General features: G+C 40.4%; 13 protein-coding genes across 13 annotated transcripts; all 13 read right to left on the bottom strand.

Moving 5' to 3' along the window:
• Positions 1 to 67: 67 nt before the first annotated feature.
• On the bottom strand, positions 68 to 1,330 carry TM35_000272260 (putative delta-5 fatty acid desaturase; the record flags this gene model as incomplete). Its single annotated transcript, XM_029028119.1, has 1 exon — positions 68 to 1,330. One exon carries the CDS (start codon positions 1,328 to 1,330, stop codon positions 68 to 70), a length of 1,263 nt encoding a protein of 420 aa, XP_028880702.1.
• A 502-nt stretch (positions 1,331 to 1,832) lies between these two features.
• On the bottom strand, positions 1,833 to 4,604 carry TM35_000272250 (uncharacterized protein; the record flags this gene model as incomplete). The annotated part of the gene is made up of 1 exon (XM_029028118.1): positions 1,833 to 4,604. One exon carries the CDS (start codon positions 4,602 to 4,604, stop codon positions 1,833 to 1,835), a length of 2,772 nt encoding a protein of 923 aa, XP_028880701.1.
• A 458-nt stretch (positions 4,605 to 5,062) lies between these two features.
• Positions 5,063 to 6,262, bottom strand: TM35_000272240 (putative RNA-editing complex protein; the record flags this gene model as incomplete). The annotated part of the gene is made up of 1 exon (XM_029028117.1): positions 5,063 to 6,262. The coding sequence occupies one exon, from the start codon at positions 6,260 to 6,262 to the stop codon at positions 5,063 to 5,065; it is 1,200 nt and encodes a 399-aa protein (XP_028880700.1).
• Positions 6,263 to 6,610: 348 nt separating this feature from the next.
• Positions 6,611 to 8,056, bottom strand: TM35_000272230 (lipoate-protein ligase; the record flags this gene model as incomplete). Its single annotated transcript, XM_029028116.1, has 1 exon — positions 6,611 to 8,056. One exon carries the CDS (start codon positions 8,054 to 8,056, stop codon positions 6,611 to 6,613), a length of 1,446 nt encoding a protein of 481 aa, XP_028880699.1.
• Positions 8,057 to 9,457: 1,401 nt separating this feature from the next.
• TM35_000272220 (putative cation-transporting ATPase) lies at positions 9,458 to 13,186 on the bottom strand (the record flags this gene model as incomplete). The annotated part of the gene is made up of 1 exon (XM_029028115.1): positions 9,458 to 13,186. The coding sequence occupies one exon, from the start codon at positions 13,184 to 13,186 to the stop codon at positions 9,458 to 9,460; it is 3,729 nt and encodes a 1,242-aa protein (XP_028880698.1).
• An 808-nt stretch (positions 13,187 to 13,994) lies between these two features.
• TM35_000272210 (Sel1 domain-containing protein) lies at positions 13,995 to 15,023 on the bottom strand (the record flags this gene model as incomplete). The annotated part of the gene is made up of 1 exon (XM_029028114.1): positions 13,995 to 15,023. The coding sequence occupies one exon, from the start codon at positions 15,021 to 15,023 to the stop codon at positions 13,995 to 13,997; it is 1,029 nt and encodes a 342-aa protein (XP_028880697.1).
• A 650-nt stretch (positions 15,024 to 15,673) lies between these two features.
• TM35_000272200 (uncharacterized protein) lies at positions 15,674 to 16,213 on the bottom strand (the record flags this gene model as incomplete). The annotated part of the gene is made up of 1 exon (XM_029028113.1): positions 15,674 to 16,213. The coding sequence occupies one exon, from the start codon at positions 16,211 to 16,213 to the stop codon at positions 15,674 to 15,676; it is 540 nt and encodes a 179-aa protein (XP_028880696.1).
• A 383-nt stretch (positions 16,214 to 16,596) lies between these two features.
• On the bottom strand, positions 16,597 to 17,538 carry TM35_000272190 (uncharacterized protein; the record flags this gene model as incomplete). The annotated part of the gene is made up of 1 exon (XM_029028112.1): positions 16,597 to 17,538. The coding sequence occupies one exon, from the start codon at positions 17,536 to 17,538 to the stop codon at positions 16,597 to 16,599; it is 942 nt and encodes a 313-aa protein (XP_028880695.1).
• A 261-nt stretch (positions 17,539 to 17,799) lies between these two features.
• TM35_000272180 (RNA-editing complex protein) lies at positions 17,800 to 18,321 on the bottom strand (the record flags this gene model as incomplete). Its single annotated transcript, XM_029028111.1, has 1 exon — positions 17,800 to 18,321. The coding sequence occupies one exon, from the start codon at positions 18,319 to 18,321 to the stop codon at positions 17,800 to 17,802; it is 522 nt and encodes a 173-aa protein (XP_028880694.1).
• A 352-nt stretch (positions 18,322 to 18,673) lies between these two features.
• TM35_000272170 (uncharacterized protein) lies at positions 18,674 to 20,404 on the bottom strand (the record flags this gene model as incomplete). The annotated part of the gene is made up of 1 exon (XM_029028110.1): positions 18,674 to 20,404. The coding sequence occupies one exon, from the start codon at positions 20,402 to 20,404 to the stop codon at positions 18,674 to 18,676; it is 1,731 nt and encodes a 576-aa protein (XP_028880693.1).
• A 531-nt stretch (positions 20,405 to 20,935) lies between these two features.
• Positions 20,936 to 21,283, bottom strand: TM35_000272160 (peptidylprolyl isomerase; the record flags this gene model as incomplete). The annotated part of the gene is made up of 1 exon (XM_029028109.1): positions 20,936 to 21,283. The coding sequence occupies one exon, from the start codon at positions 21,281 to 21,283 to the stop codon at positions 20,936 to 20,938; it is 348 nt and encodes a 115-aa protein (XP_028880692.1).
• Positions 21,284 to 21,726: 443 nt separating this feature from the next.
• Positions 21,727 to 24,846, bottom strand: TM35_000272150 (PIF1 helicase-like protein; the record flags this gene model as incomplete). The annotated part of the gene is made up of 1 exon (XM_029028108.1): positions 21,727 to 24,846. One exon carries the CDS (start codon positions 24,844 to 24,846, stop codon positions 21,727 to 21,729), a length of 3,120 nt encoding a protein of 1,039 aa, XP_028880691.1.
• A 624-nt stretch (positions 24,847 to 25,470) lies between these two features.
• Positions 25,471 to 26,961, bottom strand: TM35_000272140 (rabGTPase-activating protein; the record flags this gene model as incomplete). The annotated part of the gene is made up of 1 exon (XM_029028107.1): positions 25,471 to 26,961. The coding sequence occupies one exon, from the start codon at positions 26,959 to 26,961 to the stop codon at positions 25,471 to 25,473; it is 1,491 nt and encodes a 496-aa protein (XP_028880690.1).
• Between the last annotated feature and the right edge of the window lie 259 nt (positions 26,962 to 27,220).

The following is a 27,220-nucleotide window of genomic DNA, read 5'->3' as shown; positions in this document are numbered from 1 at the left end:
AAAAAAAAAAAAAAAAAAAAAAAACACAACAATTAACGAAGAAAAAAAGTCGTGTCTATCTTGTCGACTATTCTTGAGAAGGGGGTTCATCAAACATAGCTGCAACTTGCTTAAGATTTTTAAATGTCATCCTCAACGCTTCAAAATAGGGTTGGGAGTCATACTTCAGACCATTTTCTTTAAAAAAAGCGCGAATACGAGGGTAAATTTTTGCGAAACGAAACTGTGGCATAGAAGGAAACAAGTGATGCTCAATTTGGAAATTTAAATAGCCCATCCACCAATTGGTCATCCAATGAGGAGAAATATTCATAGTGTAAATAGAAGCATGTTCTACCCAATGGATCTGTTCGTTGGCTGAAAGTACATCAAGATGTGAATGCGAGAGTGAGAATTGAACAAATATATAAATAGCACCAAAAGATTGAAGAAATAGATAACCACCAATACTTTGTAAAACTGTGAACTGCATATGATAGCAAATAGCAATAATACAGAACCATCGACAAAGTACAGAAATCATTTCGGTGTAACATCTCCTTCGAATCATATGCCTCGGATGCAAGTAGAGTTGCCAGTATAAAGCTACCAAAGAGGTTGTAACTGGTGCGAAGAGATACGCTTGCCATGATATCCAACGACGTGCCAATTTGTTCTTTCGCACTCGCTTTGCCACAACTCTGTTAAATGCAACGAGAGGGAGAGTTTCAATATCCACATCGTGACGAAGTTTCTGTGGGGCCGCGTGATGTTTATTATGTTGTGTGCGCCACCAGGCAGCACTCATCCCATCTCCCAAACCATAACATATCTCCTGAATTTTCTTATCAAGCCAGGAAATTCCAAAGAAACTGTAGTGTCCACATTCATGTTCAATCCAACCACAGCGACCTTCTGCGATGCCAAGTATAATACACGCTGGAATCCAATACTTTGTATTCATAAGAATCCATAACCCAATCGCATGCATTATAATTACTTCAGTCAATAAATATATTGCTCGAAAATAAGATGCTTTAAAATGACCTTCTTGACGTAAATCATCATGTAATTTACGGAAATCACGTGAGAGTTTTTCTAATCTGGCAGTTTCCTTTGGATCTGCACCACCTGTTTGGGAGGCAACACGATTGGGAAGCATCTGCAAAAGTTTTTTTGCCTTTGGTAGTCTTTCGTGAAACTCCAAGAAAGCTTCTGTGGCATCCCCAGATCCAGAGAAAAATCGAAGAATACTCCCACCTGGATGTTTGAAATCACGGCAATCATACAAACGGCCATTTATTAGAACCTCATAGGGTTGTTGTTCTTTTTCAGCAGTACCTTGGGACATATGAAAATACCCTTTTCGTACACTGTTTTCCTTTTTTTTTAAATGTTTTACTACCTTTATTTATTTATTTATTTTTTTGTCCAGAATGATTTAACTGATTAAGTTTAGCATATTAAGAGAAAAAAAAAGAATACGAAGAAGAAAAGAAAAAGTCACATCATTACTATCATCATCATCATCAAAATTTCTAGTACCAGTAATATTTTCTCTTTTGAAAGCTAGGAATAAACGAAACGAAAAAAAAAACTGCAACAGATAAAGTAAAAAAAAAAAATCAAAACAGTGTCCAAGGTTCTAGTTTACTGGCAATAAACACAGCTCATTCCCCTTTTTTTATTCTATATATATGTAGAGAGACATAGATAGATAAACATATGTATGAATATAAAAACAATAAATATACTCAACGGTGACCATATTTAATGCTACCCTAGACATACATACGTACATATAGACTCTTGTAAAGACAACTTCTATACTAGTCACAGTACTTTACAAGGTTCTATACTCCAAAGCCCACACGTTGCTTTTCTGCGGTTGTCAAATACGTAGAGACAATTCCCAATGCCAGACGATGAAGTTCTTCTAGAATATTTGTCGCAATTGACCCCAAACTGTGTCGGCCACCTACAGCAGAGGAACCTCCACTACCACTTATACCCCCACCACTAACAGAAAGGCGAAGATGCGAAGGGGATGAATTATCTCTGGCGTTGCTTGTTAACGCATCTACTACTTGGCGTGCCTTCACAACACGTTTTACCAAAACTGAAAGTTGCTCAACCAAGTCACGGCGTGTCTGTAAAATAAATTCAAATGTACTACGTAATTGTTTGACATAGCTATCCTCAGCGGAACCCAGAGGACCCTGAGCGATGGAATCAAGGTTCTCTCTAAATGGATTTAAACTTCGTAGGAAAACCGTTAAATCATCCACTCCCTGTGGAGGCACTGCAGTCCCTGAAGGAGCAGCACCCAAAGTTACCGGTTGTTGTTGTTGTTGTTGTTGTTGTTGAAGAGTTGTGGCACTCTGGAGAGTTCCACCAGGGTATCCTGTAGCAGAAAGTAAGTTTGTATTGTTCTTATTGAATGTATCACCACCCATAGTAGAATTCCTATTGGCATCTAGTGAGGTTAATGGATGTTGTGAAGTTGCAGCCGATCCAGTTAATGTTGATCCTTGTTGCCCACCTATTGCAGATGAACCCCCTCCTCCTGTAATGGTTTTGGAGGCATTCAACGCATTCAGTGAGTCAAGAAGGGTTGGTAAACTCTTCTTAAATGATACCATATCACTATCCGAAATTCCGCCTTCTTTCTGAGCGAGAAACATTAATTTTTCAAATATGTCACCAAATTTGGATCCTGCAAGAGGATGTTGCAAATATTCTACCAACTCTTCATAAGTACGTGGTTCACGATCACGCAATAGTTGTAGAAATCTTATAAAAGGACCATTTCTATCACGTAATAACAACTTTGTATGTTCATCACACTCCATTTCAAATCGACTTGGATTACGTAACATAGTAAGGTTTAGTAGTGCAGCCAAATGTGGATCAGTAACACGATCTGCCACTTTACGACGGAAAGCATTCATGAGTGCCGTTAAATCTCGTTCTTCCTCCTCTTTTCGTCTAATTGTGTACTCCATTGATACCAATAATCCACTCATAAGTTGACACTTTTTACGAAGTTCATCCATTTCTTGGTGCATGGCTCCACTATTATTAGCGAGCATCTTTTGATACATATCCTTTTCTGATGGTAGTATGGATGAAGATAGTGATTTCCCACTCAATATATTTTGAAGTTTCGCATTCTCCGCCTTGAGCTGTGTCACCTCTGCCTCCTTATCACGAAGTCGAATTTCCAAATGTGACTTTTCCGTCCTTTGCTCCGATAACTGCTGTTCAACCCCTGACTTTTCAGCAATCTTTGCCGACACCTGCGCACGTGCCTGAGAGGCATCCTGAAGAGCAGTGTTATAATCTTTTCGAAGCATAGTGGACTCTCGTTGTGCGGCATCCGCGCGGGCTTCCGTATCTGCTACTGTCTTTTGCAGACGTTTAACATCTTCCTCGAGTTCCTTCACCCGCGCAAGATGTGCGGCGATCTCTGCATCCTTATCACCGAGTGTACGATCAACGGCGGTGTGGCGTACTCGTAGTTCGTGTACCTCTTCACGTGCGGCCCGCAACTCGACCGCCGCACTTGCTGCTTGATCCTGCGATTCGGAGATTCGCACCGCCCATTCCGCCTCTTGCAACATTCGGTCGGTACCAACATTTGCTGCTATTGTGTTCGCAGCTGTTGTTGCCATTGTGGTTGGGGCGGTGGGAATATAATAACCGGCAACGTCCCAGACGCGGGCAGTGCCATCGTTGCCAATCGTCCACGCACGCACAGATGTAGCGGCGTAAACACACGCGGCGTCGTGAATAAACGCATCGTGTGCCGCCGCGACAGACGAGAGAACCGCAAGTGTTTTCGCCGCCACAACCGCCACTGTGCGGCCGGCCGACACCACCAGTACTTTCCCGCTCACGGCGTGCATAGATATCACCGCCCCACCGTCCACACGCACACGGCCCGTAAACTGTAGCAGCGGGGAAAGCGCATACACACTGATACTACCGCAACGACGACCCACCCACAACGTAGACGTCGTCCACTCGTAAAGAAGACTCGTAACACCAGAAGTATCTTTCGTGTGCTCCGCCGCAAGCAAACCATTGCACATATTCCACAGCTGCACCGCCCCGTTTCGATCACCACTAACCACAATACCAGAGGCAACAGTCACCGCCGTCACTGGGGCAAGTGCCACAAAGACAGTCATTTGTTGTTTGTTTATTGGGTTCCACTGCACGATACGGCCAGTCTCAGATCCACCTAACACGGAATAGCCATCAAAGAAGAGAGATGTTATTGGCGCCGCCGCCTCAACACCATGAATGCGGATAACACCTTTCCAACGTTTAAGTACTCCATCAAAAATGTGAACCTCACCAGTGATAGTACCTGCCCAAATTTCTCCAAAAACAGCCACAATACACTTGAAATGAACCCTAGTATCAGTATTACCAACATTAATACGTTCTAAAAGAGTTCCTTCTTGTGCACTATACACTGCTATTCCACCTTTTAATTCCCCCACCCAAATAACATCTCCAAAACCACAACAACATCGCGCCTCACAGTCAAACTTTCCCACAGAATGAAGGCTCTTCTTTTGTTTTGTAGATTGTTGCACTACATCAACTGATGCCATGTAATTTAAACTTTCTTATTCTTCTTTAGTTATCTTTTTCTCTTTCCTCTACTTCTTTTCTATATCTACCAATCTATTACTTTCCTCTATCCCACTTTTTTTTCTTTAACTGTATTCTTGTATTACAAGAAGAATTACGCAGTTGTATACGTCGTCGTCAATGACCACTCTAACAATGAAGAAAGATTTGATGTATATGGAAATACAAGAGGAAAGAAAAAAAAAGAAAAACTTATACTGAGAGAGAGAGAGAGAGAGAGAAAGAGAAAACGATGTTATAGAGCATTAGATACACACGAAAAAAAAAAAAACATTTTGTTCACTCTTTTGTAATAATACAATATAAATTACAAAATAAATAATTATTATTAATACAGAGGCACCACAGACACAGCGAAAGGTTTTCTTTTTTTCTTTTTTTCCTGTTTAACCTGACGAGAGGACGTCTTTCATAGGTGTTATACCTTCACAACAGAACCACAGCCAGGGTGAACCTGAATAACAGGATAGTGATAATATTTCTTCATCGCAGCGTCGTATTGTGGTATCATGCGTAACCGGCCTGTAACAAGGAATCGTTCACCTTCTTTTAATTCCTTCTTTACTTGATCGCTATATGTGATATCAAAAACCCGCACAGTGTGGAAATCCTTGTCAGGATCCCCAGGTGATGGTCCTTCAAAGTCAGTGACGAGTGTAAATTGAACAACCTTATCCTCAAAGACATATCCTTCTTGAATATTTTGTACTGGTCCCATTACGACGCAATGGTTTACACAACGCCAATGGGCAGCCACATCACCCTCTTCAGGAGCATTTGGGGCAACATCAAGGTGATACTGTGGAGCCTGTGGAAGAACAGACTCTTGGCTATGAATATACTGCATTCCAGAAGAAGGCTTCGTCGCATCATCCCCTGAACTACCAAAAGCAGTACTTGATGAACCTGCAGGGGTATTGCTTTGGGTTGTTTGACCAATATTATTACCACTTGTGGAAGATGTAGGCATTTCCATATTATGTTTTGCTTGATAGTGATGTTGTAGAGCTGCCTCCAATCGAAAAGTCTTTTGACAAATGGTACAAACGAATAATTTCTTATCCGCATCATCATTAGCAATAGTATTATCTGAGGTGGAGTTTACGGACCCCACTCCAGTTGTTGTACCTGTCGCTGCACTTCCAGAGGCCGCCAGAGTAGCAGCAACACCAACACCACCAAGTGGAGCTCCAAACAGAGAAGGTCCTCCAAATGTGGAATGTGCCATTCCTGGAAATCCTACATGTCCTTGCATTTTCCCTGCAGTTGCTGCTGCTGATGCTGTCGTTGAGGTTGAGGTTGTTTCAGTTCCGGACGATGACTTGCCCTTTGCCTCTTCAGGTTTTACTTCTTCTAATTTCCCTCCTTTGTTTACCATGGCCTTTGCGTGACCCGCGTGCTTTGTCATGATATGATGGTTTAAAGCATTTAGTAAACGGAATGCCTTACCACACTCACCACACTGGTACGCAGGGGACTCGGATTTGGGTGCATTTAACGGTAATGTTGTGTGATAGCTTCGCGAGAGCAGAACAAGCGGCACTGTATAGGGAGAGTGACTAGGACGCAATGGTGAAAACCCCACAGACCTCGAGATGCGAGAAGTGATTCGATGCATTTGATATTTTATTGCTTTATTTTTTGGCACCTCAAAAGTACTCTTTCTTCTTTTTTTAGTTGTTGTTTCTATCTTCTCTTTTTATCTCTCTCTCTCTCTCTCTCTCTATTTCTTTCTTTTGATTTCCACCTATCATTTGATTACAGAAGGTATAGCAAAGAAACAGTAAAAAAGTAAAAAAAAAAAAAAAAAACAGGAGAGGAAGGTCACAGCATATAAACTTAAGCCAACTCCTATCAGGACATAAAAGAAGAAGAAAAAAAAAAGAATATTACCTTTTTCTTTACTCTCTTTTATCATCTCATACAATACACCCCCTTCAAATAAGTAGATGGATTAAATCATTCTTTAACACGAAGGAGAGATAAAAACGTTTTTATAACGCCACACAGAGAGTACCGCTTGCAGAAAACACCGCATCGCGGTGATCTTATCTCTTGAACTCCTATCAGGAGAGGGCATGTCAGCAAGCAGATCACGACACTCCAGTTGCATTGCAGATTCAAGAAGAGTATTCGCTTCACTCAGATCAACATTAGCATCATCCACGTAGTAATCTTCTAGTATAATCTTAAGAAGACATGTACACCATGAATCCTGCTGTACATCTGTTTCATCCTTAAACCAAAACGAAGAAATAGATGTAATGCGACGTTTTTCAACAACTACACTAACATCAAGACGATTGTGACCTTGCATAAAATACACTAGATCATCTGTTGAGATGTAGCAACCACTTGGTGGTGTATCAGACCTCCACTTAAGAAGTTCTGTCAGGGAAATAGAAACACGAGTTTCAAACTTGGGCATTGAAAAAAGCCACTCAACAGAGCGCAGGCGATTTGTTTCTTCCTGTATACTTTGAGGTGATCCTGTAGTGGGTTTACGTCCTTCACCATCCACCATGGGTGTGTCTTCCTGCAGTGCGCCCATCACATCGAGTACGAAAATTCCTCCACTTTTATTCTCCACTGATTTCATCTCCTCTTCCTTCTTTTTAAACACTGATGGATCCATCTCCCATGGTGTACGATTAGAGAGAATATCTGTTGCATGACGAACAAAGAAATTGGCTGCGGCCAGTTTGGTGTCATGTACGATATCATCGCTATTTTGTGATGATTCGGATGGTAAAACACCGCTGCGCACTAGTGTAGTCACTGGAGCACGAACAGAGGAAACAGCCGAAGTTGAAAAAGAAACATAATCCCCATCCGAATGTAAATACTTCCCCAAAGACTCATAAGAAGAAGACACCAATAGTGTACAGTGGTGAAAGGCAATATCACGTTGTACTCGCATGGCGGATCCAGTGATTTTCTTTTCGTCTAGAAAGAGATCATGACGACATGTTGAGGTGAGACGATCAGGGTGAATGCCGTACACATGAGAGAGAAACAAACGTAAGAGTTGAATACTCTTCGCCGGATCATACGCGCTGCGGTGTGTGAAGAAAGAAAAACACAAATTCCCATCATCATGATAGACCGCCCCACCACCGGAGCTGCGCCGCGCTAACGCCACACCATCGCGCTGAACACGGCGGCACGCGACTTCATGCAAATGATTTTGATTGCGGCCCACCACCACACACGGGCGGTTGGCGTATAGGAACAGTAACTGCTCATCACGCTCCAACACCACACCACGAAGAAGTGCCTCCTCTGCAGCAAGATTCTCATAAATACAACGCGAGTTTGAGAGAAGAGAGACACTTTTTTTATTAGTCGACAGAACACGATCGGGAAGTGTGGTTGAAGTGTGGCATGTAAGAAATGAGGCTAGTGAAGTCATGGGATAGAAACAACATCTAGCAACCCGCATGATATCTGATGATGTCTTTCTAGCCTAATAATCTTTCTTGATTCTGTTTAAATGTCTGTATAGAAAGAAAACCATTTAAATTTTTATTCACAGTTGTTACAAACTCAAAAACAAAAGAAAAAAAGGGAAAATGTTACAAAATATCAAGAGATGAAATTCACAACAAACACATACAGAAATACACAAATAAAGGAAGAGAATAGGAAAGAGAGTGAGTGAGTAAGAAAAACAAAAAAACATACACCACACACTCTATTCCATCTCTACCTGCAACTAAATACAAGTGTGTATAAATATCCATAATTCCAGAAAATCTCTCTGTATCACCTATACATTTTTATTAACAATGTGCAACAAGAACATAAGAACGCAGTAGGAAACCCAAGCCATACAGACTCAGTTAACATCAATGCTGTTCCTTCACCGGTTCTACTGGAACGGCGTCTTTGGGTGCAACTTCTATTGAGGTATTACTCTGTGATCGCCGCAGTAGAAACAACGCAAGGTGGTCCACTGGATTTGCGGGTCTCTGGCGGCACAGATCCTCCAGTCCCTCTGTGAGAACAGCCATTACAGTGCTGTCAAGATACTCCGGTACACTGAGGGGCGGCACCGCATCCTCCCGCCCATCACCCTTGGAGCTGCTGCTCTTCTCACAGATCGTTACACTCGGTGTGTGGTCAAGTAGGGTACTCATCTACAACTGTCAACGTGGAAGTATTTACAAAGGACTTCTTTCCTATCTATCTATCTATATATATATATATATATAGATCTATATATATATATGTATATAGATGTTTGTTTGTTTGTTTGTGTGTTCTTGTTACTTGTACCGACTCTGTAACTAGTGAGAAATAAATAAGAAACACTACAGATGGAAAAAAGAAACACTCAGAAATTATACAGTATATACATACACACCTAGGCATATACAGACAAAAAACGAAACAAAACACATACAGAGGCAGTAATAACAGAAAAAAAAAAAGAAAAAACATCAGTGAGAACTGGGTAGTAATTCAACACTCACAAACCCAGAGGTTATTTATTCTTTTAATTAAATTGTGAAGAAATAAATACATATATATTCCTTCACCGGTTTTTGTTTCGTTTTCCCTAGGCACACAAAAACACCTTTGCCTAGAAGAAAAAAGCCCACAAACGCAGAAACACACATACACAAACACATACATAACAAAAAGAATGTTTCCGTCTTTTTTTTTTTTTTTTTCTTACCCTTTTCAAACAATCATTTCTATCATTTCCATACTTTTTTTTCCCCCCTTCCTTCCATCCAAAACGCTTCCTTTATTGTAAACACCTGCCAATTATTTTCTTCGCTGCAATTCGCACCCTCATTTTTTTTACTCACGCATAATCTGTCAGTAAATAAAGACAAGCGTATTCAATGGCAAAACTTCCACCAGCATCTATCATTAACAACTGAATAAAACGTTGACGAAATTCCGGTGAGGGAAAAGCTACAATCTCAAACATAGCATTTCCTTCTGGATCAGTCTCAGAAGCGAAGTAAACAACAACAACAGCGAGAAGAATCAATGTGTAAAACATGGGTTTATTTTTTCGAATACTCTGCATAAAAGGTTCACCACGATAATTCACAGCAAATATAACGCCACCCATAAGAGTCGTTAACAAAAACATCGCCGAATTAAGAAGAGTAGGTTTAAACTCTCCTTCACTTCCAACTTGTCGCATACTTTGAACCTCCGTACTATCAACTTCTTCCACAAGTTTGACAGTTTGAACCATACAGTAAAGATGTAAAGCAAATTGCATAAAAATAGTACAAATCATGTATGGATGAAACACACGCGTAATAGGCCGTTGAGGACATAAATATGGTAAAGGTTGACTACGTGACATACAAAGGAAACAAACGGAAAGAATCATACCTGCCAATATCATTTGTTTTTCACCAAGCTTCACTCCATCCGTGTGTAATACAGACATGGAATACGCTGAAGTCAAACAATTAAGAGCAAGAATTTTGTACATCTGCAAAGTCGTGACAAGAGTACTTCGTCCAAGGCGCACAACATCGCAAACAGACATGAGGGCTTTTGAACGACATGTAAATGGAGCTGCAATAGAGGCATCACCCAGTTTTACTTGAGGAACACCGCCGATATCCATATCATCCTCATTAAACATTGAAGTCATAAGAAAATCTGAAGTTAATTCAGGAGGAACTTGGGGAGCAGCAGCCTTTTCATTTTCTCTTTCTTTCTTTTTATCTTCAAGTTGTTTATTCCAACGTGCTATTTGCACAATCTCTGCTTTCCTACGGGCTTCTGCTAATTTATGACGCATTTGTACCATAAAAGGTGCATCTGGAGAAGGTTGCGGCGGCACAACAGTGAACTTAAATCCCGGTGGTAATTTATGTTCGGCAGGTACATCTGGTTCATTATGAGATTGAGGGGCATTCGCAGATGCATTTCCATCGCCGGCGGATGCAGAGACAGCAGCGGCATTTAGTACGGCAATACCCGTATGTGCTTGCTTTAATGCGCCTACATCATTTGTACCATCACCAGCCATAAGAACAACATGATCTTTCTTCTTGAGATCGGTTACAATGTCTTCCTTTTGGGTTGGGGCACAACGAGCCCATACAGCAATATGTTCATTAAAATTTTTAATAATTGTCGTCATACAAGATGGAGAAATATTTTCAGCATTTACACAAAGATCCCATTCATCTTCTTTAGGGGTCATATGTTTACGATCACGTACAAAAGTATGTTTGATAATACTACTTTGATCAAGTTGTAATACTTCTCCTGTTACTGCATCACACCATTCTATAGTATGATTTCCATCTTTATTTCCACCAATCGCCACAAGTTGTTTGCGACATTGAAGGATTCCAACATCTCGGGCAACTGAGATCGCTGTTTGTACACTGTCACCTGTAATAATAACACAACGATGACTTCCTCCTTGAAGCATTGTAATGGTTTTCTTTGCATCTTTCTTAAGAGGACATTCATATATAGCAAGACCAGCAAAATTAAGGCCTTGTTCACAATCTTCTCGCTGCATCTGATGAATAGCTTCCTTGCTTCGTTCTGACTCTTGTAAAGGTCGAGATGCTAATGCAATCACACGGAAACCTCTAGAAGCATGTTCATCCGCTATTTTATGATAATCTTCAGGAAGGTTCTTACACAATTTGGCGATTGCTTCTGGTGAACCCTTTGAAACCACAAATTTTCCCTCTGGACTGCTAACAATACAAGACATACGTCGTAAGTTTGCTGAGAAAGGAAAGCGAACAAGAATCTTGTATTGTCTATTCGCACCAACATTATTCTTTTTGTTACTGGCAGTAGAAGGTTTTGTTCCATTCTTCTGTTCCTCCTCCTTTGGTGCAGGTGGATCGTACACCACAGTGTCATCCATATTTACTTTATATCCAAGTGCACAAACCGATGCCTTTTCCATCGCATCACCGGCAACAGTGTCGGTTCCATCTAACTGAAGTAATGAATGACAAGTAGCGAGAACCAATTCTGCTGATTTGGGTACAGTTTTTAACTGATTTAATAATCCTTTTCCATCTGCCATATCAATACCACCAAAAAGCATTTCATCTGTTGTGAGAGTTCCGGTTTTATCAAAACAGCAGGTGTCAACTTTACCAGCAAATGGAATACGGAATGGCTCTGTACAGAATACCTGCAATTTAATAAGAGCAAGTAAAGAAGTATTGACCGCCAGTGATAATTCCATTGGTAACTCCGGTGGTACAACTGCTGTAATAATTTGTACACATGACAAAAACAGTTTCCATCGGCTGCGATTAGGATCTTCAAGACCACGTTTAAGAAGATATCCAGCAGCAGCTAACGCAAATACAACGAGAACTCCAATAAATGCAAAAGACTCTCCACTGTTTTCACTTACACGTCCTTGACTGTGAAGAATAGTACGAAGTAATTTTCCTTGTTTTGTCTCAAATCCAGTTTTCAGCACCACTGCAAGAGCACGTCCACGTTCCTTCTCGGTTGCCCCATGTGGTCCATTACTTAATAACAACTGCGTACCAGAGTAGAGAAGATGTCGACTGTGTTTCTTCATCTCAAGAGGAATATCTAAACGGTCTGTGGCTTCCTTCAGTTGAGGTGTAGACTCACCCGTTAAGGTGGCCTCATTCACCACACAGGTGCCATGCACAATGATCGCATCCACTGGGCAAGGCACGTTATTCTCCACAACCATGAGATCCATCGGCAATAATTCCACTGTTGTGATGCGAACATCTTTTCCACCCCGCACGACTGTCACTTCACGTACGGGCACTTCTGCCATATTTCGCAGTGTCTTCATATTTCGAATACGCTGCATCACCACAGTGCACTCCATTCCTACCATCATCACTCCTGTGAAGAGGGAATAGTACCAGTACTCATCTAAACACCAAAGTAAAACACAGAACATTTGAAATACAAAAAATGGGGCAAGTGCATGATCTACAAAAAGGTTTTGAAACTCTGGAATTTCAACCTCCATTGTATTTGAACCAAAACTATCACGTTGACGATCACATTCAGCTGCAGATGTAATTCCTTTCCAATCAACATATGATGATAATAAGTTCTTTGTGGGAAACCGTGGTTTTACAAATTCTCCACTTTTACTGTCTAACCGCCATTTTCGCTGTTGGAAGATAAAACTGGTGGGATGTTCACTTGTTGCTGCTATCAGTGGTACAATCTCGGATTCACCCTTATGTTCAAATGTACAAACAAACACATGCGTAGCTGAAGACAATTGATCTGGCTTCAACGCCTTAAACAGAATTAAAGAACGGAAGCGTACCGACCAGATTGTAAATAACGAGAGAAATGCATGAATAAAAAACACCAAAGGAATACAAATAGCGTGGAAAAAGTCAATGTATGTTGTATGCACAAGATACGTCATACGATCCCACATCAACTCAGGATTCATATAAAGCGCAAAGGTCACTGAGTAGAGTATCACAAAAGGCCAGACAGTCACCCATGTTGACCAATGACGTCGTTTTAACAGACGAATCTCCTTAATGATATTATTCTTAGAAATCATACTACCTGTATTCCTCCTACAATTTCCAGCAAAAATAATAATAATAATAAGAACGTCTATATATATAAATAAGACTTGTTACTTTCTAATACCTTATTATTTGTTTTTTTATTTATTTATCTATCTTGCTGCAGAAAGAGGAGGAGGACAAGGTCCCTTTCCAAAGACTATTCTCTCTTCTTTTTTTTTTATTACCAGAACCTTTCAAGTCAGTTACTTGCTTTCTTCTCGTCCTTTTGAGGTAGTTAAGTTTCAAACAGTTGAGTAGCAGCAAATTTCTTCCTTTCTTCTTTGAATTAAAGCACCTAAAACGTGTAGAATACAAATATGATGAAAACAACAGTAAAAGAGAAAAGAGAAAAAAAAATAAATAAATGAGAAACACACAAACACACACACACACACAAACAAAGGAACAGAAAGATCAATATATATAACACCTACCATGACACAAGAATAAAATAGTAATAATAACAAGAAATGCCAAAAAAAGAAGAAAGAGCAAGAAAATAAACACCGTTCACGTACCAATATATAAATATATGCTGATTTCTTCTATAAGAGTGTATATTTCACTATACATGAATGACTTAAAGGACCACTGGCAGTTCCACATCAACGGATATGAACACAAATAAGACATTAAAAAAGAAAAAAGAAAAACGATTGAAAACAAACGCACACATATATACACACATAGAAAGAAAGAGAAAAGGAGAAAGAAAGAAAAAAAAGAAAAAAAAAAAGAAATAAAGGATAAAGACATATGGTTTTTCTTTCTTTCCTTCTTTCCTTCCTTCTGTACTTCTCATCTCTTACGGCGAAGAAGTCGAACGGCTTCTTCATTACCAGAAGATGCTGCTTGTTCCAACCACTCCCATGATCTTTTCTCAAGTCCCGAAATAGTTCCCTTTTCAGAAACAGATGAAATAGCATCACGAGCTGCTGCTGCTGCCTTCCACAGCAATTTCCCAAGATTCAGCTGCGCCATTGTGTGGCCCTGCTCCGCCGCTCTCTGATACCACACCACCGCCTCCCCCCAATCTGCACTCAACTCATCATTTCCAACAACAACGCCGTCCTCATACATGGCCCCGAGTTCAAACATCGCCGGGGCGTATCCCGCATCCGCAGCCCGCTCTATCCACGTGAGTGCCGCCACGAGATCCGGCGGAACGCCAATGCCATCACGGAGACACAATCCAACCTGCAGCATGGCCCCTACATGTCCTTCCGACACCGCATCGTCTAGAAGTGATAAGGCTTGAGAAATATCTTTATCACTCGCTTTGCGTTTAATAAGAGCTTCTGCTAGAGCCGTGTACACCAATGATCTTCCTATTTCATTACTAGAAGGAACATAATGAGTTTGATAGAAAGAACGTAAAATATCTATAGCCGCATTCTCATTAGCCGACTCACATGCTTGTACTAATGCCGTCACATGTGGACGATCGGCCCCTAAATTCCCAGACGAATGTGTTTTGGATGGAGCCACCGCCTTTCGTTCGCGTCGTCGCCTTCGAAGTTCTGCCAACACACATCGCACATCATCCTCCACCACAGAAGGCGATAGACGATCTTCAATCAAAAGTAAATACTGCAGCCGATCCTCTAATTCACTTCGGGAAGAAGTTGTGGCCACAGAAACAGTAGTAGAGGCAGGAGCCGCAGCCACAACCACAACAGGCGGTGGTGAAGGGACACGCAAGTTGGAGTGGAACTTCAGTCGATGTGTTTGTTTTGTTTTTACTTCACATGATGGCTTTCTCGCACGGTGTAGTGGGAATGTGTGCACATGCGAGTCTATATTTGTATGGGCAATGGAATCCGTCATTCGATGCAGAAAGAAGTTAATGAGAACACCAAAGACTGGTCAAATATGGAAACGTATGGACCTCAGAAGAGTTATATTCTATCCTCTAGAAAAAAAAATAAATAAATACTAAAATAGTAAAAAAAGAAAAAATAGAAGGAAAGAAAGAAAGAAAGAAGAACAATGAAATAATAATATTAATAATAATAACAATAATAATAAAATAAAATAAAACACAGTTTACATTACTAAGCTCCCTGTCAAGTGAAACATGCAAGAAGCCCAACCCATCCTTTATATATTACACCTATACGCATAGAGACAGACAGAGGGAATCTCAAACAAGAAAACGAAAAGCCGGATGGAAGAAAATCACATCGTCATTACCGAAAAGGTAAACAAGGTACCACATTTTCAAGTTCCCTGTACATATTCGTTTCTGTTTCAACGAGACACAAACCAACAGCCTTTCTTCTTTCTTTATTCATCAGATTGTATGTACAGAGAAACACACAAACATAGACAGAGATAAATCCACACACACACACACACAATAAAATCAAAAAAAAAACATCAGACGTATAAAACTGCTCTCTCCATCTCCATCTATCTTTCTCTAACTATATATAACCCCTTCAACTACTTTTTCTTCTTAGGATTAGTGTTCCTCTTCATCTTGACACGTTCATCATACGACTGAGAACAACCCATGAGGCAATAAACAGTACAAACTGCATAAACAACAATAATAAATACGCATAATAAGAATTTGTACCGACCCCAACACTCACAGACACAATAGCGCTCACCAGCAATCCATACACAAAAACCATCCGTTGTCTGAACGTGAGACCCTCATATGAAACTGGTATAAGCAAAGAAGATGCCGGGAGACGCGGTGCCCCAAATGAGGATGGTAATATAAATCGACTGGTGCTTAAGACATTTAACGCCTTTACCATCATGAGATACGCCGCAATACTGCTAGAAAGAAAAAACAAAAGAGAGGCGGCAAGACAGATATCACCTCTGCGTGATTCTGTTGGAGTGCCCGCTGGTGCTATCAGAGCAGCTACGAACATCGCCAGAACTGCGCCCGTCGCGTAGCACGCGGAGAGGCGGTAGAGTCTGCGGAATTCGCTATTCTGATCCAACTGCCTTTGATTCAGCAGGGAAAAGAAGTCCATGCTCACTTCACCAGTACCACTCATCGCAGCAGAAAGAAAAGAAAAAAGAAAGAAAAAAAAAATAAAGAATAGAGAAATATGAAGAAATGGAAAGAAGCATAATTAAAAAATAAAAACAATGAATCACCACACAACTCTCGATCTACTCAAGACATAGATCCATTTACTGAGACACGTTCGTTCCACAAGCTTCCAACCAATAAGATAACTATTATTCCCTTGTAAATATATATATATATATATATATATATAAACGTAAAAGAATCGTTCTCAGAGTAGTAATAAAGAAAACAAAGACAAGTAAAAATAAAATTTTAAAGACAAAAGTCCTTTGAACCGGAAAGAAATGAAGAAAACCACCACATAAATGAACATCTACATCTAAAATAATAATTAAAAAAAACCTCTTATACCAATCCTGCAGCTTCTATTTTTATACTGTCGTTTGAAAAGACAAAAACTTGAGCATCTGATTTCGCCTTATTTGATAATGCGGGTTTCACTTCTTTTCCCGCACACTTCCATGATGCTGTCCCTGGTGCACTATCGCTACCCTTACTGCCGCAGTGTACAAAATCACTTACGATCGCACGACCACATACTTCAACAGGTATTCCACGCGTAAATAAGTGTATCATCTTTTCATTAAATCGACTCTTGTCCCCACGATCGAGCACACCAGGACGGTAAATACAAATACGCGGGAATTGAAGTGCCTCTACGGCTGCATCCGCCTTCCCTTTTGTTTTCATGTAAAGAAACCATGATTTCTCATTTGCCCCATGCGAACTTACCTGTGCGTACGTAGAGAGGGTGTTACCACTAAATACCTCCAGCGCCTCAGCAAAGTTCACAACGTATTCATAATCACAACGCTCAAACGCCGCCGCACTTCCCGCATCTCGGCGTGTAGTGCCAAGACACATCGCCGCATATTTGTGGCCGCTGAACACTTCGGTGTAGTACACTTCCGCTGATTCGTAACTGCCGCCAACGTACTGCGATGTGGGCACAACGCCGCCGGCGAGTTTATCCCGCCTCGCTGCCCAAAAGTTGCAGAATAACTCCCAGTCGAATGTTAACAGCCGCAGACGCTCAAGCTGCGTCGCCGTCAATAAATCTGCGCCTTCCTCTGCAGAAACTTTAAAGCCAAATAGTTTTTCAACATCACTGGCAGAAGCTCTTCTTGTTGTGGATGGTATTCCTGTTAATGTTGTTCCTGGTGTTATTGTTTTTCCTACGGATGAACGGGTGAGGGCGACGACTTGTGTGAACTCCGCCCGCCGCAGGGCCTCACGCACTACACAGCGGCCAATGGCACCCGTCGCACCAGCCACAATGAGAGACATGATCAACAATAAAATAAAAAAGAGTAACAGGGGGAATAATACGTGGGCTGCTAGAAAGATTAAATCGGAAAAGTAAAAAAAAAAAGAAAAACAATTAAAAAAAAGAGTAACATGGATATATATAGAAAACCCACAAGAGAACAAAGAAAGAAAGAAAATAATAATACACAGGAATGATGAACACAGTAAAAAAAAAAAAAATCCACTTTTAACACAAAAAGATATATGTGATAATCGTTAGATGTGAAAAAAAAAGCTTAACTAGGACTTTTCCGCAGCAGATGCTTCTTCGAGAGCCTTCTGGAGTTGCCAGTCGCGCCGCTGTTTCCTGATAGAGTACAACAGCGAAACACTGCTCCAACGGCCCTGTTCAACTAACACACATGGAAACATTTGTCGTTTACTACCATCCATAACTTCAGAGGTTTTCAATCGTCCAATCACCTGCACAATAGAACCATCATCCAGTACATTCTTCAAGGCATCGGTGTACGCCTCATCACCCAAGCAACGAACTGTGTACTGTTCCTTCACTATTTGTTCTCCTCCTGTTGATGTTCCTGTTCCTAGTGTGGATAATAACTGAGATGACTTTGTAGTGGTAGTGGAGTTGGAAGTGGTGATGGAATCAGACGTTTTAAGGTCGAGGAAAGTGCAGGTAAGTGTAAACTGAAAAACACTAGTTTGGCCGAGGAAACCGGTATGGACATCATGCAGAGCACCAACCAGAGTCACTCGATTTAATGGACGAATTAAAAGACACTTTAAAGTTGGAAAAAACATACGTTCCGCTATTTATGCACACTTCATGCACGTACGTAATGGTTAGTTCCTTTCAGCAAACGATATAAAGAAGAAAAGAATGAAAAAGAAAAAAAGAAACTAATATATTTATTTTTATTTTTTTTTTTCTTCTTGTTAGAAGAACGATGTCTCCGTAGCAAAGTTTTTTTTTTTTTTTCTTTTTGTTTACACTAGGCACCACACCTTTGAACTCTTAGTGTTAGTCGATAAAACTGGACTCGTTCTACCACAAAAATAAATGAAATAAAATAAATAAATACAAAAAATACTTTCGATAAAAAAAAAAGTCGATAAATCAAAAAATACAAAAAATAAGAAAAATAATAACATACTACTCAATCAACTTGTTTAGTACTGCATGCTTCCACTCTTGAAATAGTTCTCTTTCGGTACTTCTTTGTGAATTGATTCCTGTCCGTGTAGGACTCCTACTCGTTCCACGACTCCTACTTCTGTTATCTATCTTCATACCCGATACACTTGGTCGAAGCACGGAAGCAGCTGACATTTTCTCGTTAACACTATAAAAGGGTAGTTGTGATGATGGCAGCGGTGGTTGTTCTCCTTCGGATTGTTCCTGCTCTTGGGCATAGAGGGTATTGGAGCGTAACTCCATCATTAATTTCAGGTTTTCATTCTCTTTCTGTATTCGTTCATTAGTATTCCTAATCATATCCACCTCCACCTGTAGCTGTTGAAAACGTAATTGACTCTCATGTACTTTTCGCCAATCTAACTTTACCCGACGCAACTTGGCTTGCAGAACGGCGTTTTCCTCACGCAGTTTTTCATTCGTTTCACTTAATTGTTTGTTTGTTGCCATGATAGACTCCACTTCACTAATACGTCCTTCCACATCATCCATCTCTTCCGTGTCTAAAGTACCAGACCTTGTGAGTAGTCGTAGTGATTCCTTCTTAAGATGATGAATCTCCTGCAGGAGTGATGCCCTCTCCACTTCATATTTGTGTAGAGCCGCCTGTTTCTCCAAATGTGCGGCCTCGAGGTGTTCGCGGTGTGTGGCCTCCTGTTCGGCCTGCGCACACTGTTGTTCCCGCATGAAGGCCGCGATATCCACCTGCAATGCCTGCAGAGCTGCGGCTACAGTGTGGAGAAGTGTTTTTGCCCGCAGGATTAATTCCTCCAATTGCTGCTGCTGCGGCTCAGCGACACTCTCACGGAGAACAAAGGCATCAGCGGAGACATCCATTAATGTTCCTTTACGTACAACTTGACTCAATCGCAATATGTGTTGCTGCTGCTGCTCTAATCGCTCTGTGAGAAGTTGAAGACACATCGCGGCATTCTCAAGTGTGGAGGCACGATGACGCCAAGACTCGGATTCCACCACGAGGGCTTCATACTCTTTCTGTCGCCTCGCATTTATTTCCTCCATCTTCTGTAAAGAGAAGGCACGTTCATCTGCAGAGGCTGCTAACATCTGTTTTATTTCATTTAATTGATCTAATTCGGTTTGGGTAGTGGAAAGTTGTCCTTGTATTCTGTTAATTTTCTCCAGTAATTCTTCTTTTGTATTTTCAAGTAATTGACAATGTTCTGTTCGTTCTTTTAATTCATTTTTTAAGCGTGATGCCTCATCTGCGACACGACGACATTCATTTACGCCTCGTTGGAGCCACTCTTGCAATTCATTCCGCTCACGTGTGAGTTGCTCAAGTTCTTTATTCTTCGCTCTCACGGCATCCGCGGAGTTCTCCTCATGACTCATTCGCAGCATGTGTAGTTCTTCTTCAAGTTGAAGTCGCTTCTCTCGCTCTCGCATCAGTCGATCACGCAGTTGCTCAGAGGAATGTGTGAAAATTTTCGTATCCTCATCACCGTTATTCAACCTCTTATCATTATTATTATTATTATTATTATCCTCTTTCTCATTCGTATTATTACCCTTACGATCCTTTACATTTATCTTATCCTCACTCTCATTGTCATCAAGTGAAGTAAGAGAAGAATCAGGGGATATAGTGGACATCTGAACTTTAAGATTCAATAATTCACGACGAATGGCATTAATTTCATCGTCCACAGCTCCACTTTGCGTCATGATTAAAACTGTGATTTTCCCCCTCGTAGATTGTTGTACCTTTTATTTGTCTCTGTGTCTGTGTGATATATATATATATATATTTATATTTATATTTTTTTCTACACGGTGTAATTTATTTCCTTATAATATTTGACCGTAAAATTGCTTGTATACAATGAAGAGACACCTATCGTTACAGTGTAGAAAAGAAAAAAGAAAAAAGGATGTCAAATATACATACACATAATAAGAAAGAATAAAAAAAAGAGAATAATAATAATAATAATAATAATAATAATAATAATAATAATAATAATAATAATAATAATAATATATACATGTACATATAATGTGCGTGAAGGGAAGAAATAAGAAAAATCGAAAAGTGAACTACACAGACACAGACACAGACTCATAGATAGTGTCGTCAAGTGCCCCAAATCGTAAAATTAACAAATGGAAGAAAAATAGGAAAAAAAAAAATCAATCTTAACGTACTGAGGGGACCACCTCTAACTTCACCCCCCACTCCCCTTTGTGATGCTATCTTCACGCAATTCTCTTAATGAGATGTAAACCACTGTCTGTCTGAACAATATCACTCACTTGACCAATGTCGAGTGCACGCACGGCGTCTTCAAAGGGTTTCATCATTTCTCCCGGGCCAAAGTAACCCAAATCACCTCCACTTGCGTAACTGCCACAGTCACTGCGTTGACGAGCGGCATCTTCAAATGTTATTGACCCATTTCGAATCTTCTCTGCCCACTGCAGTAACTCTGCACGGGCCTCTTCATATGATACACCTTCAACACTCTTGCCGGTTCTGCGCGAGACGGGGTTACGACTCCCGCTGAATTTAATGAGCAAATGTTCCGCACGAAGTTTTTCCGCCATTATTTTCACCGATTGTGTGACGTATTTTGTCTTTTGATTAAGGATGAAATGACGGAATTAAGGTTTTGTTTTCTTACTTCCTCGCTATATATATATATATATTCTGTTTTTTTTTTTTTATTTCCTTTTTTTGTTGTTGTTGCGGTTTTGCTCTAGCAATGATAGTAATAGTGATGCCTTTTTATATTAAAAGATGTATCTTTACCTGTATTGACCTTTCTCTGTCAGTAGTGAGAGGAGAAAGAAAATTATATTTAGACGCAAAACAAATAATAATAATAATAAAATATACATATATACATAAAATGTTTGCATACATTTCCATCATATTTCTTATTTTTTCATTACTCTACTGAAGTTTCATTGATATTCCCCCACACCTACTCACTCACTCACTCACTCCACCACAGCAAATCACACATATACACACACGACAACAACTCTCAGGCACGTTCACTGGGACACAAGTATGATAAAGAACACACACGAAGACCAACAGAAAGCGCATGTGCTGCCAATTCCATAGACTCTGTGCAGATAAACACACCACAATGTGATCCATACTTCTCCATTAAATAACAACAAAACTCCAAAAGCTGCACTTGTCGCATTACACTATTCTCATTTACTTCCAGTCCATGTCCTCCAACTGTATGAAGCCCATCACAAAAGGTATGAGAAAGAGAAGAAACACCACTATTACCAACTGTAGAGAGATGAGCAGATGATGTATTAGAAAATAGAGGAAATGCCTCCCACTGTGGTAAAATGGGCGGTAATGGACGAGATTCCCCCTCACGCTGTTCATCCAAGACAAATTCATTCTTTGCATCTTCCATCACAGACAATGTTGCCGCCGCCATCTCTGCAGCCGATTGATAATCCATTGCCGTCGTGGGCGAGTTTGAACGGGCGCTGCTGAAACTGAGACGTACTGTCGGTGTGGATCGAACTTCAGATACCTCCGCTAGAGAAACAGTCTGCAGGAGTTCATCCTTCACTACACGTGGAACTCGAATCATATTTTGTTGCTTAAGGAATAAATTTTCATACATTTCAGCAGAATTCATAGAACTTGCTAATGCGAATAAAGACGTTGTGTCCATAACGAATAAGGCTCCCTTCAGAGATGTCGCCCGCTCAGTGGCGGAGAGTACACGTAAGCGAATAGTAGATAACATCACAAATGTAGGCGTCAGACGACGTCTAATATCTTCTATAATGGCTGTAGCACTCTTTTTCCAGTACATCTCCTGCGGTGTATTTTTACTACTTTCATCACCATCATCATCATCCTCCTCATTATTATTATTATTATTATTATTTCCACTATACTCGTTGTCAATATAATGAAAATCACGTACTCCCCATGGATATACACTACCACCATTTTTTAGTATTTCTTCTTCTTCGTCTTCTGCTTCTTTCCTTTTCCTCTCTGCGGCTGCATCATCAAGAGCTTTATAGTATGCTAAGGCTTTGACATTTGGATTAACACGACAGGCATCAAAGTTTTCAATCACAAGATTACTCATATCACAACAACGAGAGAGAGCCACATACGCCTGTCCTTCTTCAAAGATACCTTTAAAGTCAACATTCACATGAGAAAGTGACATCCCCTGTGATTTGTGAATAGTAATAGCGTAGGCAAGTTGTAGAGGAATCTGAATACTACAACTCACTTCACGTTCTCCTTGGAGTACAGTCCACCTATGCGGTTCGATCATAACAAGACGACCACCACTAGTCTTATTCGTACCAGAACTATCATAAGTCTCAAAGCGCACAACAGGGAGAAATCCATGTGTGGCTAATAAACGAAGATCTCCTGGAGTGGTTCTATGTGCAAAATCTCTCACATTACTTGTGTCAATCAATTTCTCTAATGTACCCACACTACCATTCACAAGACCAAGAGAAACATCCAAGTTCTTCAGCAGCATTACACGACATCCAACTCGCAGAGAAACGAGTTGAGGTAAATCTGTCGGAAACCTCCCCTCACCTCTGTGAAAACCATTGTAGGTCACAATCTTTGTTGTCAATTCATTAAATCGATCCATATTCATCGCCTCCACCTCCGCCCGTCGTGCACGCAATATCGTAAATCCATCATACCGTTCTCGCCCTGCACGAATATCACCCTCCACAATAGTCGCCACTTCACCACCTCCACACCTTCTTTTTTCTGTTTTTACTTCTCCTGTTCCCTCTTCCTTTTCGTTTTCCTCTTCCTTTTCTTCTTCTTCTTTCACCTCTTTCTCTTTCTTTACTTCTTTCCCTTCCTCCTTCACATAACGTACAGTTGTGGTGATGGAAAGTGAAGTTAAAAGAGCGAGAGATGTTGCGGTGAGTGCCCCGCGACGCATTTCATTCAACATACCGAAAAAAACACCATCCTTTTGACGAAAACAACGAGAAAGAATACACACACGTGGATTTATACGGCACCAGGATTTCGCTTCAAAACAAAAACGAGCCTCTTTCTTGCTGTTCTTTACCACTGGGGGAAGTTGTAGAAAGTCACCAGAGAAAACAACTTGAATACCACCAAAAGGTTCTCGACTTCCACGTATCTTGCGAGCCACATACTCGAGAACATCAAGAAACCATGCATCCATCATGGATATCTCATCTACCACTAAAACACTACACGTACGCCAATTCCGTTTCGCCCTTGTTTTCCGCTGAACGGTGTAATAAACATCATCCGCTGAATGCTGCTGTGGGTCTATAATGCCACAACCCGCAAAGTTGTGAATTGTACTCCCACCAAGATTTAATGCCGCTATTCCTGTAGTCGCAGTGACGAAAGTTGTCTCTTTTGGTAATGCTGCCACAATAGAACGGAGTAAATGTGATTTGCCTGTACCAGCACCACCGGTAAGAAAAATAGATCGACCACGATTGACAACTAGATCAAATATCTGTTGTTGCTCCTCAGATAAGGGATTAAAAAAAAGAAAGGAAGCTAAAGCAAGTCCTGATTTCCCTTTGGGAGTCTGTGAACTATTTAACCGTTCGGATTCTGTTTCACGTGAGGCTGGACTATCCTTTTGAACCTGAGATACACCTTCTTCCTGCAACATAACATCCTCATTCGAATTATTCATATTACTACTATTATTATTATCATTATCGTCATCATCATCATCATCTATGAGAATTACTTCTTCAGCAAGACGTTTTTCAGAAAGAACTACAATCTCGCCTGTTATGCTATCTTCTTTTTCCTTATTCCCTTCACACCGTTGTTTAACTAATGGTGAGGGATTTGTATCTATGGATGATAAAGTTGGAATCACACTACTGTCAGCATCACACATATCTTCTCCACGCTGACGCTTCTGTGCTACTACTGTATCCTCTAGAACTTCTTTCTCTGCCGTACTTTCACTAACAACAGAGACGTTATTTTGTGTCTGTTTCACTATATCCTGCGGGTTAAACGGAGTGATACTATTATTATTATTATTCTCTGTGTTGGTGTTCTGCGGAGGATTATCCCATTGGCGTATGGTACGTAGACATTGATGTGTTTTAAACGCCGACGACCACATTACACCCACGTAATGTATATAATGGGTGCCGCCTCTTCCTTCTTTTTCTCTTTCCTTCTCTGACTGAGACCAACTGAAGATGAGGTGAGAATGAAAGATATCAACAACAAAAGAAAAGAAAAGGAATAGAATATATATATATATATAAGAAATAATAAAACACATATAGAAGCACAGAGACATATCAAGACGTAAAGTTTAAAAAGAAAAAAAAATTCCCTCACTCGTAGAAACAAAATACGATAAACATGTACATATATATATATATATATATATATATATATATTTCTGGGCAAAAATGTTCTGTGTAAATCCTATAGTCATATAAACCCTAAAAAACAGCACATCATCTAACGTAATGCGATTAGTGCAATTTCAATATTAAATACAGGATATACAAGAACAAGAAACAAACAAAGAAAAAAAAAAGGAAAAAAAAGGAAGAATAGTAAAAAGAATCGAACAATTTTACCACTGAATTTCAATCAAGTAGCAAAGTGAAACACCATTCTCCTAATCTCAGCAACAAATAATAATAATAATAATAATAATAAATAAATAAGAAAAAAAAAACAATTCAACATTACAATTACCCAAACACAAAGGGTATCCATTCTCAAACCACTAACTCACCTTATCATTCTGTGCACGTTCCATCCTGTGAAATAAAACAATAGATCTCAGTCCATCCTTCTTCGCAGCAGTCATAATATCATCAATATCAAAGCAGTTACGTGCCCACTCATTTGCAAAGTGACCTAATGAACCGCTACTATCCATTTCCAGCATCTCCAGACGGAACTTCATCGTAAATGCTACAAGAAAACGTACCAGAATACTACTATCACCTTCAGCAAAGAGAACATCAAGAATACGAGCCGCAGTACAAAATGGGAAATGTGCACAAAATAATCCCTGAAGCCATCCGCTTGCAAATACGGAAACTTCTATACGACGTAATTTAAAATGTGCAAAGACATCGGGCATCTTATTCTCAAGTATTTGTTTATATAAAATCAAATCCTCCTGTAAACGGTATTCCTCATGATATCCATGTGGAAGAAATTGATCAAAAAGAGAAGTGACAACCCAAAAAGTCTCCTTCGCCGGCAAGTTTAATAAGACCGTAGCTACAATATAACTAAATGCTTGATGATAAGAAGGTAGAACACCTGCAACCTCTAAAGCTAACAACACTTTACGTAGTTCTTCTGCTCCACCTCCATCTTTCGCAAAGAATGGATGACGAGGTGCGGTTCGAACGACATCTTGCATAATATCCTGTAATGGCTGACCACAAACCTTATCGATATGCAACATAAGTTCATCATACATCCGAGGAGATTCTCGTTGAAGAGATGCAGCGCCTGACCACTCTAACCAAAGCGCCGGACGTAGACATTGGGCAAGACCGTAATTATACACACAGTTAAGCACAGCAGAGGTCACAGAAGGATGTCGATGTAATGATAAATTATTATTATTATTATTATTATTATTATTATTATTACAAAGCACCTCCGTGTCTTCTTCACCTTCTTCTTCCTCTACTGTGATAACACTACCGCGAGATACATCTAAACAACGATGTAATTTATAACAACAGATATGCTGTCTACGCTGATCCTCCCGCTGCTCCTCCACTGTGGCTCCGGTAAATCCATAGAAAGAAGTGCTCAGCCACACCACACGCGGATCCGCCTGAAAACTAGAAGAATGCGATAAAACATCCAACAACCCCACACTTCCACTATTGTTATTGTTGTGGTGATGATGATCATCATCATATGTTAACTGCACACGTGTGCGGACCCATTTGCGTCGCCGCACGTAACTCATGCTGTTTGGTGTGCTACTGCAGAAGCGTGTGGGAATACTGAAGTCCGCTGCGTAGAACCATCCCTCGCGGTGCTGCCCGTTGGGGGCGACGGTCCACTCGGTGGCCCAAATCCAACCAATCGGCGTGAGAAAACTATCGCGGCAGAGCACCGCGTCGCCCTTCTTATTGGACCACGCCGTGCGGTCCATCGGCAGCCGGTGGAATCCCCAACCCTTCAGTGGATGATAGCGCTGATTCTCCCAGCACTCCACCGTCACCCGAAGAGGATCAGTCATGCGGCCTGACAGAATTTCTGTAGCTGCAAGGGAGCAACAAATAATAATAATAATAATAATAACAATAATAATAAAAGAAGAAAAGAAATACATACATCTGAAATTTGACAGAACGAATGCAAAAAAAAAAAAGATTAATAATAAAAAACAACTCTTCAGAATCAAAATAAGAAGAAAAGGAGCATCCCTTCACCAAGTAATCTATACACAGATAATTGACCTCCATACAGGCACCAACAATAATAATAATAATAATATT

The sequence above is a fragment of the Trypanosoma theileri genome (assembly GCF_002087225.1).
Source record: "Trypanosoma theileri isolate Edinburgh chromosome Unknown TM35_Tth_27_V1, whole genome shotgun sequence".
Classification (NCBI taxonomy): Eukaryota; Euglenozoa; class Kinetoplastea; order Trypanosomatida; family Trypanosomatidae; genus Trypanosoma; species Trypanosoma theileri.
The sequence above is the reverse complement of the archived record's forward strand: the minus strand, read 5'-3'. Positions and strand labels throughout refer to the sequence as shown.